A 15,626-nucleotide genomic window follows, 5' to 3' on the forward strand; every position below is an offset into this window, starting at 1 on the left:
GCTCAGTGGATTGAGCACGGGCCTGTGAAGCAAAGGAAAACTGGTTCAATTCCCAGTCAGGGCACATGCCTGGGTTGCAGGCCAGTTCCCAGCAGGCGACACATGAGAGGCAACCATACACTGATATTTCTCTCCCTCTCTCCTTACCTTCCCCTCTAAAGATAAAGAAATAAAATCTTTTTAAAAATTATTTTAAAAGAAAATTTTATTTACAGGACTTCTTAGTTACCTTGAAATTTAGAAATCATTTTATACTCACACTGCTGGCTTAACATAGAGTTCTCTAATTGGGTCTGAATCTCCTGAAGGTAAGGTGAAGAGACCCAGAGGAAGAGAACAGCATGACTCCTCTTACTGTGATCATCATCCTTACTTGTCCATAAGCCAAACCTCTTTAAATGTGTGGTATCCACTACCAATAAAACCTCATTCAGGGACACTAAAACAAATAAAATATAACAAATTAATAAATTAATCTATTTAGGAACACAACACTTAAGCACTCTCTAACTGTAGTATACTGTATTTCAAAAAAATTATTTGCCAATTTTTTTCAAAAATATCACTTCCAGTGCACTTCACTAAACATAGCTGAAATACCCCCAAACAATATTACAGTAAAAAATATCACATTACAATTAGAAAGGGCTAAATATTTATTAAATAATTAAATGTAGGGAATTTAGTCTCTTATACTATATGATCTTAGTTATATCCAGGAGTGAAAAATATAAATGCAAATTTCCATAGCATAAAATCTTGTCCAAAGAGTTCTTACTAAGAATTCTCAATGCCACAAGAAGAAGGAGGGAGAGGTGGGGCAGGCGGGGGAGGAGGGGAAGGAGGGGAAGGAAAGGTAAAATGTAGGAGACCGTTCTGCGTGGCGTGGGCCCAGCTCCCACTGGGAGATGCACAGGACCCACGCCCATGGATAGGTTCTGTGGTGGGGGATCCGGCCTGCTATGTACCTACGCCTCTTTGAGTCATGCTTTTTGCTAAAAACTCCCTCACCCAAATTTGTGGCAAACATTTACTGCAAAGTAACTTCCTAAAAACCATGTTAAACCTTCCAAGGCCCAGTTGTAACTGGTTCAGCCACTCTTGCCTTTTCATCTGCAAATATCTCTCTTAGGTGATGTGATTACCAGCATCCTCTCCTTTGTTTTCTGGACAAGGTAACCACCTAAAGCAACCTGTGCATAGTAAATGAGGACCTTCATGTAAAGTGCCAAAAAAACCCAATAAAGGCCGGTGCCGGAAAGGGCCACAGCTTTTGCTCCCCTTGAGAGAAAAGTCATGCCCGCCCTTTTCCTCCACAGGACTTGGTAATCTGTGTGAATGCCTCATTTCATCCATAATGACGTGGACACTGCAGGCCAGTGCCTGCATCAGAAGAAGAAGACTATCTTACCAATGCAAAAAAGCTTAATATAACAAAAAATTATGTATTCCTATCTCAGTCATTACTATCAACCAAGCCTGCAAATGCTACCATAAGCCACTTTATGCCTATCTTCCTTCTCCCAAAATATCTGCATTCTACTACACAGCTTAGCCACTATTAAAAGATTCTCAATAATAGTATGAGCTTCTGAGTGGTCTAAGATGATATTTCTTTTAAAGTTCTTACAGGTTTTACTTCCCAGAACTTCTGGGTAATCACTCTGCATTATCACTCTTCCCCGCTCTTAGTGAGCCAAAAAAAAAACCCAAAACCCTCTGAGGACTTTTTTTTTTATTCAAAGAAATACAAAAAACCTGTATAAAGAGGTCCTGAAGGTCATCGGGTACTTTAACAAAATAAGCCACTAAACTAGGGATAGAGATATCAGCTAAGTATAAACCCAAGATGGGTGCTGACTAAAGACAAATTTTTTAGTGCTCCTCCCCTGATCATCTGCTGGCACTTTGCCACTCAAAATTTATCCCTCAGCTGCTGACATTGGCACCACCTGGGAGCCTGTTAGAACACAGCAAATCAGGCCCCACTCTAGATCTACTGAATCAGAATCTTCAGTTTAACAGAAAAGCCCAGGTGATTCACATGTACATTAAAGTTTTAAAGCATTTTACAACAAGCATTCAAATACTTACTACTTATCCTAATGTTCCCATGCCAGCTATTCTATTTTTTTACTTTTTCTTATAAATTAATCCATTTTGAACATCTTCCTTTCATATTTCCTCCTTCTTTCCTTCCCTCATTCCATTTCTCCATGTCTTTTTCTTGCACCCTTTCTCTATTCCTATTTATCCTCTGTACCTACTAATGTGCCTGCCTTTCCTCTCTTCCTAGCCCGTCCTGTCCTAGCTCCCCTTTCTTTTACTCTCTATTTATTGGTTCCTTTCAACAGACTATCTTATCAGTCACCTATCTATGGCTCTCTATGTATTTTATATACCTGCCCAACCTTCCTATCTACCTGTCATCCATCTTATATTTTACTGTAATATTTCAACTGATTTCTTTCCCCACTGTTCAAAATCATACTTAATTTTCTTAGTAGCTCCTCCTTTTCAAATCCTTACACATTCTTTCTTTCACTTCTTTGAGATTTTACTCTTCCTTACAGACTCATTACTTCAAACTTTTCTTCCCACTTCCTCCCTTTGTATCTTTCTCCTTCCTTCTTTCTTTATAGCCTTTTTCTGTGTCCTTACTCCATTTTTGCTCCCTGTCCTTCTTTCTCTATACCTAGCCTGTCTGTGCCCTGCTTGCCTGTCTGCCTTTTCTTTCTTCCTTTATCTTTCCTTCCTTACTTCACTCCTCCTTCCTCCTTTCCCTCATCACTTTATCCCTCCCTTCCTCCTTTCCTCTGCCATTCCTCCCTCCCTCTCCCCTTCCCTCTTTCCTTTTTCACTGACTCTTCCAAGAAAAAATAAACACTAATTTTTTCATCTCTAGCTCTTTTGTTCTAATTCTCTCTTCACATCTATTTTATAGTCTTTTCTATTGGCTCATACTTTTAAAGTCCATTCTCTGGCTCTTCCTTTCTCCCTCCCTAGCTATCCTTCTTCATTTTACTGTATTTTTTAAATACTGTAATCAGTTTTTCCAACTGATTAAGATGTAATTGACATAAAACATTGTGTGAGTTTACGTATAAAACATGTTGATTTGAAACACATTTTCTGCATTGCAACTGGGACAGGCTAGTAAATCAGGGCAAGCAGGATAAGGAAACTGAGACAGAGACAGTTTGCAGCCATCTACTGAATCCAATCTTCCCTAAACCAAGGATGCTTAAGAATAAATGGTTTGCACTGCTTCCCAACTCGAGAGTAAACAACTTAAATCACCCTACTCAGGGAGATTAGCAGAAATCCAGTTAGTGCCATTTGCCAACCCAAGGACAGATGAAGTTAAGGGAATAAATCTCATTTTGGCACATCTGCGCACATCTGCACACATCTGCACAAAGCTGAATATTCTGTTGTGATCCTCCCTGAGATCTCCCCTGAAACCCCAGGCTTCAAAACCCTTCAAAACAAAGGTCCCAGAATAGTCTCCCTCCCAGGAGCAAGCCCTCTCCTCTCCCTCCTTCTTCTTCCCCCAAAGGCATGTATCTCAACTCTAAGGGACCTCACCAGGCTTACAACTGAGAGCAATGGGCAGAGGTAGCTCATCCTGAGTATCCTGTTACACCATCTCCAAGGCCCCTTTCTCTCTGATTTCTTAGCAAGCCAGGGCAGCCCAGCCTAAACTCATTTTCCCACCTACTCCCTCTCTTGCTGTTCTATCCTAGGTCCTTCCTCATTTCACTAGCTCCAGATTTAATGAAAGTCCTCTAAAAATCACCTGCATTTGTGCCCTGGCTGGTGTAGCTCAGTGGATTGAGCACGGGCCTGTGAAGCAAAGGGTCGCCAGTCAGGGGACATGCCTAGGTTGCAGGCCAGGTCCCCAGTAGGGGACACATGAGAGGCAACCACACATTGATGTTTCTCTCCCACTCTTTCTCCTTCCCTTTCCCTCTCTCTAAAATTAAATAAATAAATAAAATCTTTTTAAAGAATCACCTGGATTTGGGTTGGGAAATCTTTTCTGCACAAAGTCAAGAACCCACGCACTACTGATCTGCCCTCAGCAGACCTAGTCAAGGCCAAGTCCCCATCCCAGTGACACAACTATCAGCATAATGTTAGCTAACACCTCCATCACAGCACATATTACCATTTCGTTTTGGTGGTAGGAACATGTAAGATCTACTCTTAGCTACTTTCAAGTATTTGTTATTAACTATAGTAACAAATCTGCACATCGGGTCCTCAGAAGTTATTCATCTTATAACTGAGTATTTCTTCCAACCAACATTCCCAATCCCCAACCCCTGCTCCTGCCCTCCTAACCACCACCGTAATCTCTGTTTCTGTGAGCTCAGCTTTATTAGATTTCATCTATAAGTGAGCGATATCATGCAGTGTTTTTGTCTTTCTCTGTTTGGCTTCTCTCACTTAGTACAATGCCTTCAAGGTCCATCGTGTTGTCCTTCTTTCTCATGGTTGAACACTATGCCAGTGTGTGTGTACTGCATCTTCATCCACCTATCAACAGACACTACGAATGTTTCCATATCTGTGAATAATGTACAACAAACATGGGGTGCAGATATTTCTTCAAAATCCTGTTTTCATTTCCTTTGGAAGTATAACCAGAAGATTACTAAATCATATAACATTTCCATTTTTCTGAGGAACCTCCATATTACTTTCCATAATAGCTGCATTAATTTATATTCCCACCAACTGTGCGTACCACTTGTGTGAGGTGATAGATGCTTCATTATGGTTTGGGTTTACATTGCCTTGTTGATTAGAGATGTTGAGCACCTTTTCATATGCCGTTTGTATCTTTTCCCTGGAGAATGTCTATTCAGTTCCTCTGCCCATTTTTTAATCAAAAAAAAAATTTTTTTACTTTGGTTTTGCTTTGCTATTGTTGTATAAGTTCACGTTATATTTTGAATATTATCCCCAAATCAGATACATGATTTGAAAGCATTTTCTCCCATTCTGCAGGCTGCCTTTTCATTTTGTTGTTTCCTTTGGTGTCCAATCCATACAAGCACTGCCAAAATGGGTGTCAGGGAGCTCACTGCCTACGTTTTCTCTCAGGGATTTCTCCCAGGGGTTTCAGGCCTTATGTTCAGTCTTTAATCCATTTTGAATTGGTTTTTCATGTATAGTAGAGGCAGGGGTTCAGTTTCATTCTTTTGGATGTGGCTGCCCAGCTTTTCTAACACCATTTATTGAAGTGACTATCCTTTCCCCATTATTTATTCTTGGCTCCTTTGTTGCAAATTAATTGATAAAATATGTGTGGGTTTATTGCTGGCCTCTCAACTCTGGTTCCATTTACCTATGTGTCTGTTTTTATGCTAATATCCTACTTTTTTTGATTACCACAGCTCTGAAATATAGTTTGAAATCAGGAAGTGTGATGCCCCCAGCTGTGTTTATCTCAGGATTGCTTTGGCTAGTTGGGATCTTTCATTGTGCCATACAAATTTGAATATCTTTTTCTATTTCTGTGAAAAAGACCACTGAATTTTGATAGGAATTACACTGAATCTGTAGATTGCTTTGGATAGGATAGACATTTTAATATTAACTCTTCCAATCCATAAACACTGAAATTCACCCATTCTGAAAACTGCCACTGAAACTGGCAGCAAAGACATTAAATTAAAAGAGGAGTGAGAATCTTCAGCAAGACTTCTTCTCAGCATTTCTTCCTCATGCAGCTCACAGTCCCAAATAGTTCATAGTATTTCTGTGAAGTCTAGACAATTATAATTCAATTAAATGTTCCAAGTTTTTACTATGAAAGCTACATTTTCTTCAGGAACAATCCTTTTAAATTTTTCCCTTAAAAAAGGAATTTAACACCATCATAAGAAATATTTACCTCATTACCAAAAATTCCAATATTTGGTTTATTCTATTATAGGGCTATGGCAGTCATTGAAAGTGGGAGTTGCCTATTGCTATTCCTACCCACTAACAGAAATTTTAGTAACAGAACCCTAATTTTATTTAGGAAGCAAGATACCCAGCTTTTAAAAGTTGTTTCTAGCCCTAGCTAGTGTAGTTCAGTGGATTGAGCACAGGCCTGCAAACCAAAGGGTCATTGGTTTGATTCCGAGTCAGGACACATGCCTGGGGTGCACAAGAAGCAACTACACACTAATGTTTTTTCCCCTCTCTTTCTCCTTCCCTTCCCTCTCTCTAAAAAATAAATGTCTAAAAAAATACAAATTTAAGTGGAATAAGTGCCAGCACTGAAATGAAATAAAAAAAACTATTTCCAGTTTATCAAAGTGTTTTCCAGAAATATTAATTCCATTCAGTTATAGGGGAAAAACTGGTCAGTGATCAAATAAATTGAGAAATGCTTTCAAATAAATTAAGAAATGCTTGGTTTAAATAAACAAATTTTGTTCATCTTTTTAAAAAAAGTTCTGTTTCTGCCCTGGCTGGTGTGGCTCAATGGATTGAGCCCCGACCTGCGAACAAAAAGGGTCACTGGTTTGGTTCCCAGTCAGGGCACATGCCTGGGTTGTGAACCAGGTCCCCAGTTGGGTATTAGGCAACCCATAGATACCTCTCTCACACATTGATGTTTCTCTGTCTCTTCCTTCCTTCCTTCCCCCTCTCTTAAAGTAAATAAATAAAATCTTATTTTAATCTGTTTCCTAGCTTCCTTTGCAAATGGATGTGTGATCACATGACTATGTTCAAGCTAAAATAAGTAAACAGAAGATGTTAGGTGGCCTGCACATCTAAAAAGACTCCTTAAAAGGGCAAGAGTTATGTGGTATGTGTCCTCTTAACCATTTTCCCCTTACTCCTGCTTTCCACCTGAAACGTGAACATGATGACTGGCACATGAGCAGCCAGAAGAACCATGAGACAAGCCTGAGGATGAAAGTCATGTGTCAGAGATGACAAAGTAGAAACCCGTAGCACTGATGACCAAAGAAACACCATATCGGCCCTTTCCAGACTACTTCTGGACTTCTTCATCGTGAGGGAAAAAACTAACTATTTTCTTTAAGCCACACCCAAACATAATTTGCAGCTAGCATAAATATGAATAAATCAATTTCCCTTAGCTGCTATTGGAAAAGAATAAACATTTAACCCCCTGGCTTCTATACCTACAAAAAAATTATATGTGCACGTCTTGTTTTTAAAAGATTTTTGTATATAGGAACTTATGATAGACTGAATTTTGGAAAGAAGATAAATATTTTCCTCTTCCATTATAAAATCATAAACCCATTACCCCTGACAAGCATATTTTTCCAGAACTTTTAATTAAAATCATCTTTTAAAAATCACATGAAACAAGAAAGTTATAAAAGAAAGCAATATTTAAAACAAAGTATAAATATTAACTATGAAAACCTAAAATATCATTTTTGAGGTTTGTATCATAAGAATGAGAGGTAGCACACGGGCCTTTATAGATCATAGTTAGATGTAGCAGAACTATATCAACTAAAAAGTTTCTGCACAGCAGAGGAAATCAACAATAAAGTAAAAAGAAAACCTACTGAGTAAGAGAAAATATTTGCAAATCATGTATCTAACAAGGGATTAATATCCAAAATATATAAAGAACTCATACAACTCACTAGGAAAAAAAAAACAAACAATTTAATTAAAAAGTGAGCAGAGGCCCTGGCTGGTGTAGCTCAGTGGATTGAATGTGGACTGCAAACCAAAGAGTTACTGGTTTGATTCCCAGTCAGGGCACATGCCTGGGTTACAGGCTAGGTCCCCAGTGGGGGACATGTGAGATTCAACCACACATTGATATTTCTCTCTCTCCCTCCCTTCCTCTCTCTAAAAATAAATAAATAAATAATATTTTTTGATATTTTTAAAAAGTGAGCAGAGAAACAAATATTTTTCCAAAGATGGCCAATGGTTACAATGAACAGTGCTCAAATCACTAATCATAAAAATGTAAAGCAAAACCACAATAACATATTACCTCACACCTATTAGAATAACTACTTTCAAAAAGATAAGGCATAAGTGTTGGTGAGGATACAAAGAAAAGAGAAAACTTGTGCACTGTTGGTGGGAATATAAATTGTTGCAGCCACTGTGGAAAAGAGCAGGAAGATTCCTCAAAAACCTAAAAATAGCCCTGGCTGGTGTGGCTCAGTGGATTGAGTGCCAGCCTGCAAACCAAAGGGTCACAGGTTCAATTCCCAGTCAGGGCACATGCCTGGGTTGTGGACTAGGTCCCCAGTTGGGGGTGCACAAGAGGCAACCACACACTGATGTTTCTCTCTCTTCCTCCCTCCCTTCCCCTCTCTGCATAAATAAATAAGTAAATAAATAAATAAATTCATCTTTAAAAAAAAAAAACTGCCAGGGTCTTTAAAAAAAACTACTATGTGATCTAATAATGCCACTCTGAGTATTTATCCAAAGAAAACAAAAACACTAATTCAAGAAATCATGTACATCACCATGTGCACTGCTGCATTATTTACATTGCCAAGCTATGGAAATGACCTAAGTGTTCACCAGTAGGTGAATGGATAAAGAAGATATTGTGTGTGTGCACGTGTGTGTGCACGTGTGTGTGTGTGTGTGTAACGGAATACTATTTAGCTATAAAAGAGAATGAAATATTGCCATATGTAACAATATGGATGGACCTTTAGGATATTATGCTAAGTAAAATAAGTCAGACAGAGAAAGACAAATGGCATATAAACAGCACTTATTACACAAATTCTAAAACAACATCAAGCTCATAAATTGAGATCAGACTGATGGTTCCAAAAGGCAGAGGACTGGGTAGGCAAAACAGGGAAAGGGGTCAAAAGGTACAAACTTCAGCTATAAAATAAATAAATCACAAGGATTTACTATACAACATAGTGACTACAGTTAAAAATACTGTATTGAGAATATATGAAAGTCACTACGAGAGCCCTGACCAACATGGCTCAGTCCATCGGCATTGTTCTACAAGGTGAAGGGTCACTGATTTGATTCCTGGTCAGGGCACATCCTGGGTTGTAAGCCTGAGCCCTGGTTAGGGTATGTGTGAGAGGCAACCAATTGATGTTTCTTTCACGCATTAATGTTTCTCTCCCCCTTTTTCTCCCTACCTTCGCCACTCTCTAAAATAAGTAAATAAAAATCATATATATATATTTTTTAAGTTTCTAAGATAGGATTTCTTAAAAGTCCTAATCATAATGAAAATCATTCTTTATTACTTAGTAAGGGAATGCACGTTTATTTCACTTACTGTGGTGATCACTATGCAATAGCGTCGACCTTTGAACAATACAAGGCTTAGGGTGCCAGAGTCCAGGGCCCCCTCCCCTTACACATGCCAAAGTCAGTACATGCTCAGGTCCCTTATATAAAATCGCACCAAACAATGCATACACTAGGCCTTCTGCATCTGAGGAATGCCAACCACAGATGGAAAAATACTGTTTTCAATCCACAGTTGGTTGAATCCAAAGATGTAAAATCTGGAGATACGTAGGGCCAACTGTGTATTTACTGAAAAAATCCGTGTGTATGTGGACCAATGCAGTTCAAATCCACATTGTTCAAAGGTCAACTGTATACACAAACATCAAATTATTATGTTGCACACCTGAAATGAACATGTTATATGTTAGTGTTTATATGTTATATAAAAAAGAATTTGATGTGTAATTCTGTTACACAGATCTTTAATTACAGCCCTGTATTTTTTGAAATTATTACTTCCTTTTGAAACACAGGTCTTTCTGCTAAACTGCTAATGTTACATTATTCCATAATAATATAAAAATTTCCTAATTAGGACTATCAACGTATTTATTCTGTGCCTTATGTAATATTACGACTTACAGTAGCTTCCCAATTATTAGAATCATTATCACAACATTATCATATTACCTAATCATTATTAGAATCATGCCATATATTTGTGATATCTGTACATGAGCATCAAGGGAGTCCAATGAATGATATGGTTTTTTAAAAAGATTTTATTTATTTATTTACTTTTTAAAATATTTTATTTATTTATTTTTAGAGAGAGGAGAAGGGAGCAAGAAAGAAAGGGAGACACACATTTATGTGTGGTTGCCTCTCACACGCTCCCTAACCAGGACCTGGCCTGCAACCCAGGCATATGCCCTGACTGAGAATCGAACCAGCAACCCTTTAGTTCAAAAGCCAGCACTCAATCCACTGAGCTACACCAGCCAGGGCTAATGAAAGATATTTTGACCACATCTTCAGTCTTGGAACTAAAGCTTCCTGTTACCTAGTTCATTTCTGAAATGCTATTTGTGTATATATTTTCCTCTTCATTCCTCTCTCTCACAAGTCATCCTCTATATTTATTATTTTTCTTAGCATCATTATTCATTCTGAAAGGTTTTCAAACAGACACAGAATGAGAAAATAACCTGAGTCTCTATAGGTTGCAAGTATTTTCCAATCTATGTTGCATTACTCAAATTAAAAATGGTATTTTTAAATAACTCTCTTTAACCCCTAAGCAAAACCATTTTACATGTGTATGTACATTAAAATTTCCTGCCCTGGCTAGTGCAACTCAGTGGATTGAGTGCTGTCCTACAAATCAAATAGTCACCAGTTTGATCCCAGTTAGGGCACATGCCTAGGTTGCATACCCAGTCCCTGGTGGGGGACGTGCAAGGGACAACCACACATTGATGTTTCTCTCCATCTTTTTCTCCTTCCCTTCCCCTCTCTAAAAATAAATAAATAAAATATTTAAAAAATAGTTTCTGGCCAAGGTGGAGGCACAGGCAGAAGAGCTTTGCTTCTTCCCACAACCAAAAGAAGAACAACAACCAATTTAAAAACAAAGAACAACCCACAACTATCATTTGCACAGAAGTACAACAACCAAGGAGTTAAAGAAACATTCATCCAGACCGGTAGGAGGACAGGACACAGGTAGCCAGGGATGCTGGGATGGAGAGAAACCCCCACAAGGCAAAGCGGCAGACTGGCGCAGGCAAGGCAGTAGCAGGAGGACTGGGTTCAAAGTTCATGAAAGGCAAGGCCCTACATCTAAAATTACTATATTGAGCAAAGCTATCATTTAGAATGGAAGGGCAGATAAAATGCTTCCCAGATAAGGTCAAGTTAAAGGAGTCCATCATCACCAAGCCCTTATTATATGAAATGTTAAAGGGACTTAGAAGATCAAAAGCATGAATAGTAAAATGACAACAAACTCACAACATCAACAACTGAACCAAAAAAAACCAAAAACAAAAACACAAAACAACAACTAAACCTAAAAACAAAAACTAAGCAAACAACAGAAACAGAGAACAGGAACAGAATCACAGAAATGGAGATCACATGGAGGGTTATCATTTGGGAGGGGTGGGGGAAGAATGGGGGGGAAAAGGTACAGGGAATAAGAAGCATAAATGGTAGGTACAAAATAGACAGGGGAAGGTTAATAATAGTATGGGAAATGGAGAAGCCAAAGAACATACATGTACAACACATGGACATGAACTAAGGGCAGGAATGCTGGAGAGTGGGGGCGCTGCAGGGAGAAGGGGGACAATGGGAAGAAAAAAAACTGGGACAACTGTAATTGCACAATCAATAAAATATACTTTAAAAATCTTTAAAAATAAAAATAAAAAATTTCCTTATGCTTCCTTCCCTACAGTTCCTATTGCTTCTGCTTTTACACACCAAAACTCTTCTTGCTATCAAAACACTGTTTCTGTTAAACCCAAGAAATTATGAGTCCTTTTACTTGACTTAAAGTCATTAAAACAAGTATACTATGTTCAGCATTTTAAAACATTTTAACTCCTTTTGAAGCTGCTAAAAAAAGTGTCAAGTTGGAAAACATTATTAACATTGGTTTACTTAAATTCCGTATCAGAAAAAATTAGGGAAAACTTTTTGCAGAAAGATTGCAGGATTTTAGCTGACCAATTATTTTATACTCCAAATTACAGTGAAAAGAGGTCGTAAGACAATGATAGCTTACCTTGAAATGGGATCTTAACATACTTTGGCGTGAACTAAAGGAAAAATACAAAAGTAAAAAAATGAGTTACGACTCAAAATGCTCCATCCAAAAATTTCAATATTTTTTTCTTTTTCAAACCAACAAGTATATATTAAAAGTCCACACTAAAAATGCCCAACCTTTTTTTATCAATAAGCCAAGTATATGTATGTTTCACGTAGTTTTACACACATTTAAGAACCCTGTGCAAGTGTTATTTACAATTGGAAGCAGATCAAGTGTCCATCAGTAAATGAGTGGATGAGAAAGCTTTGGTACATTTATAGAATGGAATACTACTCAGCTGTAAAAAAGAAAGAAATCTTACCCTTTTTGCAACAACATGGATGGACCTGGAGAGTATTATATTAAGTGAAATAAGTCAGTCAGAAAAAGACAAATACCATATGATTCCACTCTTATGTGGACTCTAATGAACGAAAACTGATGAACAAAACAAACAGAGGCATGGATACAGAGAACAGACTAACCGCTGACAGGGGGTTGGGGTAGGAGAACTGGGTAAAAATGGTGAAAGAATTAAGAGGTTTTATCTAAATTTGAGAGGAGTTTAGTAAATTACCTAATTTATCTACTTACTCTTTGGTTAAGTAGTAGAGATTACAAAGGCAGGATTTGAAACCCAAGCTTAGCTTTAACTCTTGTGCCATTTTGTGTGAAGTTTGCTTTAGTGCTTAACTTATGCTGTGAAATATGAATTTTATATTTGTGAAACTATAATATGAAAAAATTTTTATAGTTACCTTTAAATCAAAGGTAACTATTATCATTAGACTCCAGCATCTGATTTAAGTATGTTATCTAGTTTAACTTAGTCAAATTCACCTTATTGTTCTGTCATTTTCACATGACAGATATACCCCTTTTGTGACAGATTCACAAATATACCCCTTATATATATTAGGGGTATATTTTCCATTGCCAAATTCTTTCTGATGTGTTTCACTAGGCCTTTGATCTCAAAAACAAATATATCTTAGCAAATGAAAATCACTAATTAAATGAAGTGCTTATGAGTGTTTGTTTTTAAATTTTTATAGTCATTACTACAAAACTGAACTGCAAGTGGTGTAGCTCTGTAGCTTTGGCCTCTACTTTCTATGTTATTCTCTCATTCTTTCACTCTAAGTATTCTTGCCCTATCAAACCTGTAAGCTCAGCAAGGATCTGCTACTCATTCACATCTTTGTATGATGATTAAGCTAACATGTAACCTCTCTGAAAGGCAAAGCCCTACTGCCAGCAAAAATTTAATTCCCACTTAAGAAAATAAGAAACATGTTTCCTGTGGCAGTAAGGTAAATCAGTTCTATGAAGTCATTTCATATCTAGTTTAAACTTAAAAATAAAGGATGAATATAAGAGCTACGACAATAGCCAGTACAGTTCTCTGAACATTTAATAGGTACTTAATAAATGTTTTCCTGCTATCAATAAAGTCAAGATCTAACCAATAGATATGAAATGCTCCAACAGATATGAAATATTAGTATCTACTGGAGCATTCTCTACACCATCCATATTCAACCAGCATGGCACAAGAAATTTTAAACACATAATACTATTTAGTCAGAGGCAGTGACCTCTTTTCCTTTAGATTGTCAAATTAAAAATGATTACAGCCTGCGAAACAATAGCCATCTGTTGTGAATGTCCTGTTTTGAACCATAAATATATAGGTCATATAATAGAGTTACAGCTTATTGGTCATGTTGCATAATAAGGTTGCATGTGATTGGTTAATTCTTGGTACCAGAAATCCTTATATACAAATATAACTTGATTTTTAAAAAGTCACTTTGGAGCAAAAAGGGCTGGTAACTACTATTTTTTTTGTAAATCAATCAAAATTATATCTAATTTTTGGCATCAGATGGGCAAAAAATATATTTTTGTTGTGCCACAGAATTTTAGTAGTTAATGTGTTCTGTAAGATGAAAAAGACTGAAAATTGCTGCTCTACACTGAAAAAAAAAAAGTAATAGTAACTTAAATGTCCAACAAATAAAAATGGCTCTAATTTACGTAACAGTTTACCACGATAGGCATTTTTCTAGTTCAGCTAACTGTAACTATCATGAGTGAGAACCCTATCTCTGTGAGAACCATATCTCCACTGTCTGCAACAGTACATAGCAGACACTCACTAAGCATTTGGAAAATGACTGAGCTCAATTCTCTAATATATTTACCACCCCACCAAAAGTAAGTTCTTCAATTTCTAAGTTACAGAGCATCATGAACTTTGCCTTAAAAAAAATTTATATATATATATATATATATATATATGTCTTTTGAAAAACTCAAAGACTTTTTATTGAATATTTTTGTAATTTTTAAAATTGTTTATATTCTCTCCATTCTAACTTTTAATTTCACAGAATTCCTCAGTCTTTTCTTACATGCATATATTTTACCTATGTATATTTACTTTGATTTATTAAATCACTTTCATATCATTAGACATTTAAGTTTTTTACTTTAAGTGTTGTAACAGACATATTTTTTTAATCCTCACCCGAGGATATGTTTATTGATTTTTTAGAGGGAGATGAAGAGAAACAGAGAGGCGGAAAACCATCAATGAGAGAGAGAAACATCAATCAGTTGCCTCCCATATGTGCCCCGACAGGGGACAGAACCCTCAACCTAAGCATGTGCCCTGACCTGGGATTGAACCCATAACTGTCTGGTGTACAGGATGATGTTCCAACCAACTGAGCCACACAGCCAGAGCTACAGGCATATTTTCTAAGACCTGCTTTATGTCATTTACTGAGTATCTGCAGTCCCCTACTATTTGTAACAGCAAAATACTGAGAGAACTGAAATGTGCAACAGTCAGGAACTAAAGATAAACCAAGTATCCTAAAGCAGGTACATGAATTAAATTAATTTAATATAACTATGGTGCATTACAAAACAGTATGTATGCCATACCCCTTTATTTTAAATAAATATCTATCTCTAATATGAAGAATATAGAATGATATATGCTTTAGAATTAGTGGCCGTTGTCTCCAGATAAGCAAGATTATAGGTGTTCTTATCATTCCTTAATTAATTTGTAGTTTTTTGTTTGGTTTTGTTTTTGCGCAGAACAAGCCCACCCAACTCTGTAATAACACAATTGTTGAATATTTATGTTGTGTTTTCCTCCCCAGCTAATCAATTATTATCATACACTGAAGTTACCCAATATTGCCATTACAAAGTACTCAAGAAAAAAACTGGTTAAACCTAAATTTAAAATCAAAAAGCAAAATGCTGAGGGGAGATGAACAGTGAACAAAATTCCTTAAAGCACAAGAATTGTAAAATCACCCCAAGCATGCCAAAATCATTATTATCTGAAAACTAGTGATCAGAGAATATTAATTTTAAACTAAATTGCTTTTGTGCTTTCAATCAAAGCAATTTTAATTATACCACATTCCTTGTTATTTACAGTTTCCAGGGTTTGTTGGACTTGTACATAATGTTTACTCCATTGAGATTAAGTCTTCCCCCAGTGTCAGCAAGTAAACATCTATTTTATGTCTTAAATCATGCACTG

At 36.9% G+C, this 15,626-nt stretch overlaps 1 protein-coding gene across 6 annotated transcripts in view; it reads right to left on the minus strand.

The window, feature by feature from the left end:
• SENP7 (SUMO specific peptidase 7) overlaps window positions 1-15,626 on the minus strand; it is a 151,794-nt gene that overhangs the window by 41,837 nt on the left and 94,331 nt on the right. For all 6 annotated transcript variants that reach the window (XM_053670309.1, XM_053670306.1, XM_037131628.2 and 3 more), the window contains 2 exons: window positions 12,029-12,062; window positions 260-439 (listed from right to left, as the gene is read on the minus strand). In XM_053670309.1, the coding sequence (XP_053526284.1) occupies window positions 260-439; window positions 12,029-12,062 (214 nt within the window). The remainder of the gene's footprint in view (window positions 1-259; window positions 440-12,028; window positions 12,063-15,626) is intronic.

This window comes from Artibeus jamaicensis, unplaced genomic scaffold (assembly GCF_021234435.1).
Source record: "Artibeus jamaicensis isolate MK-2021 breed Jamaican fruit bat unplaced genomic scaffold, CSHL_Jam_final contig_558, whole genome shotgun sequence".
NCBI classification, from domain to species: Eukaryota; Metazoa; Chordata; class Mammalia; order Chiroptera; family Phyllostomidae; genus Artibeus; species Artibeus jamaicensis.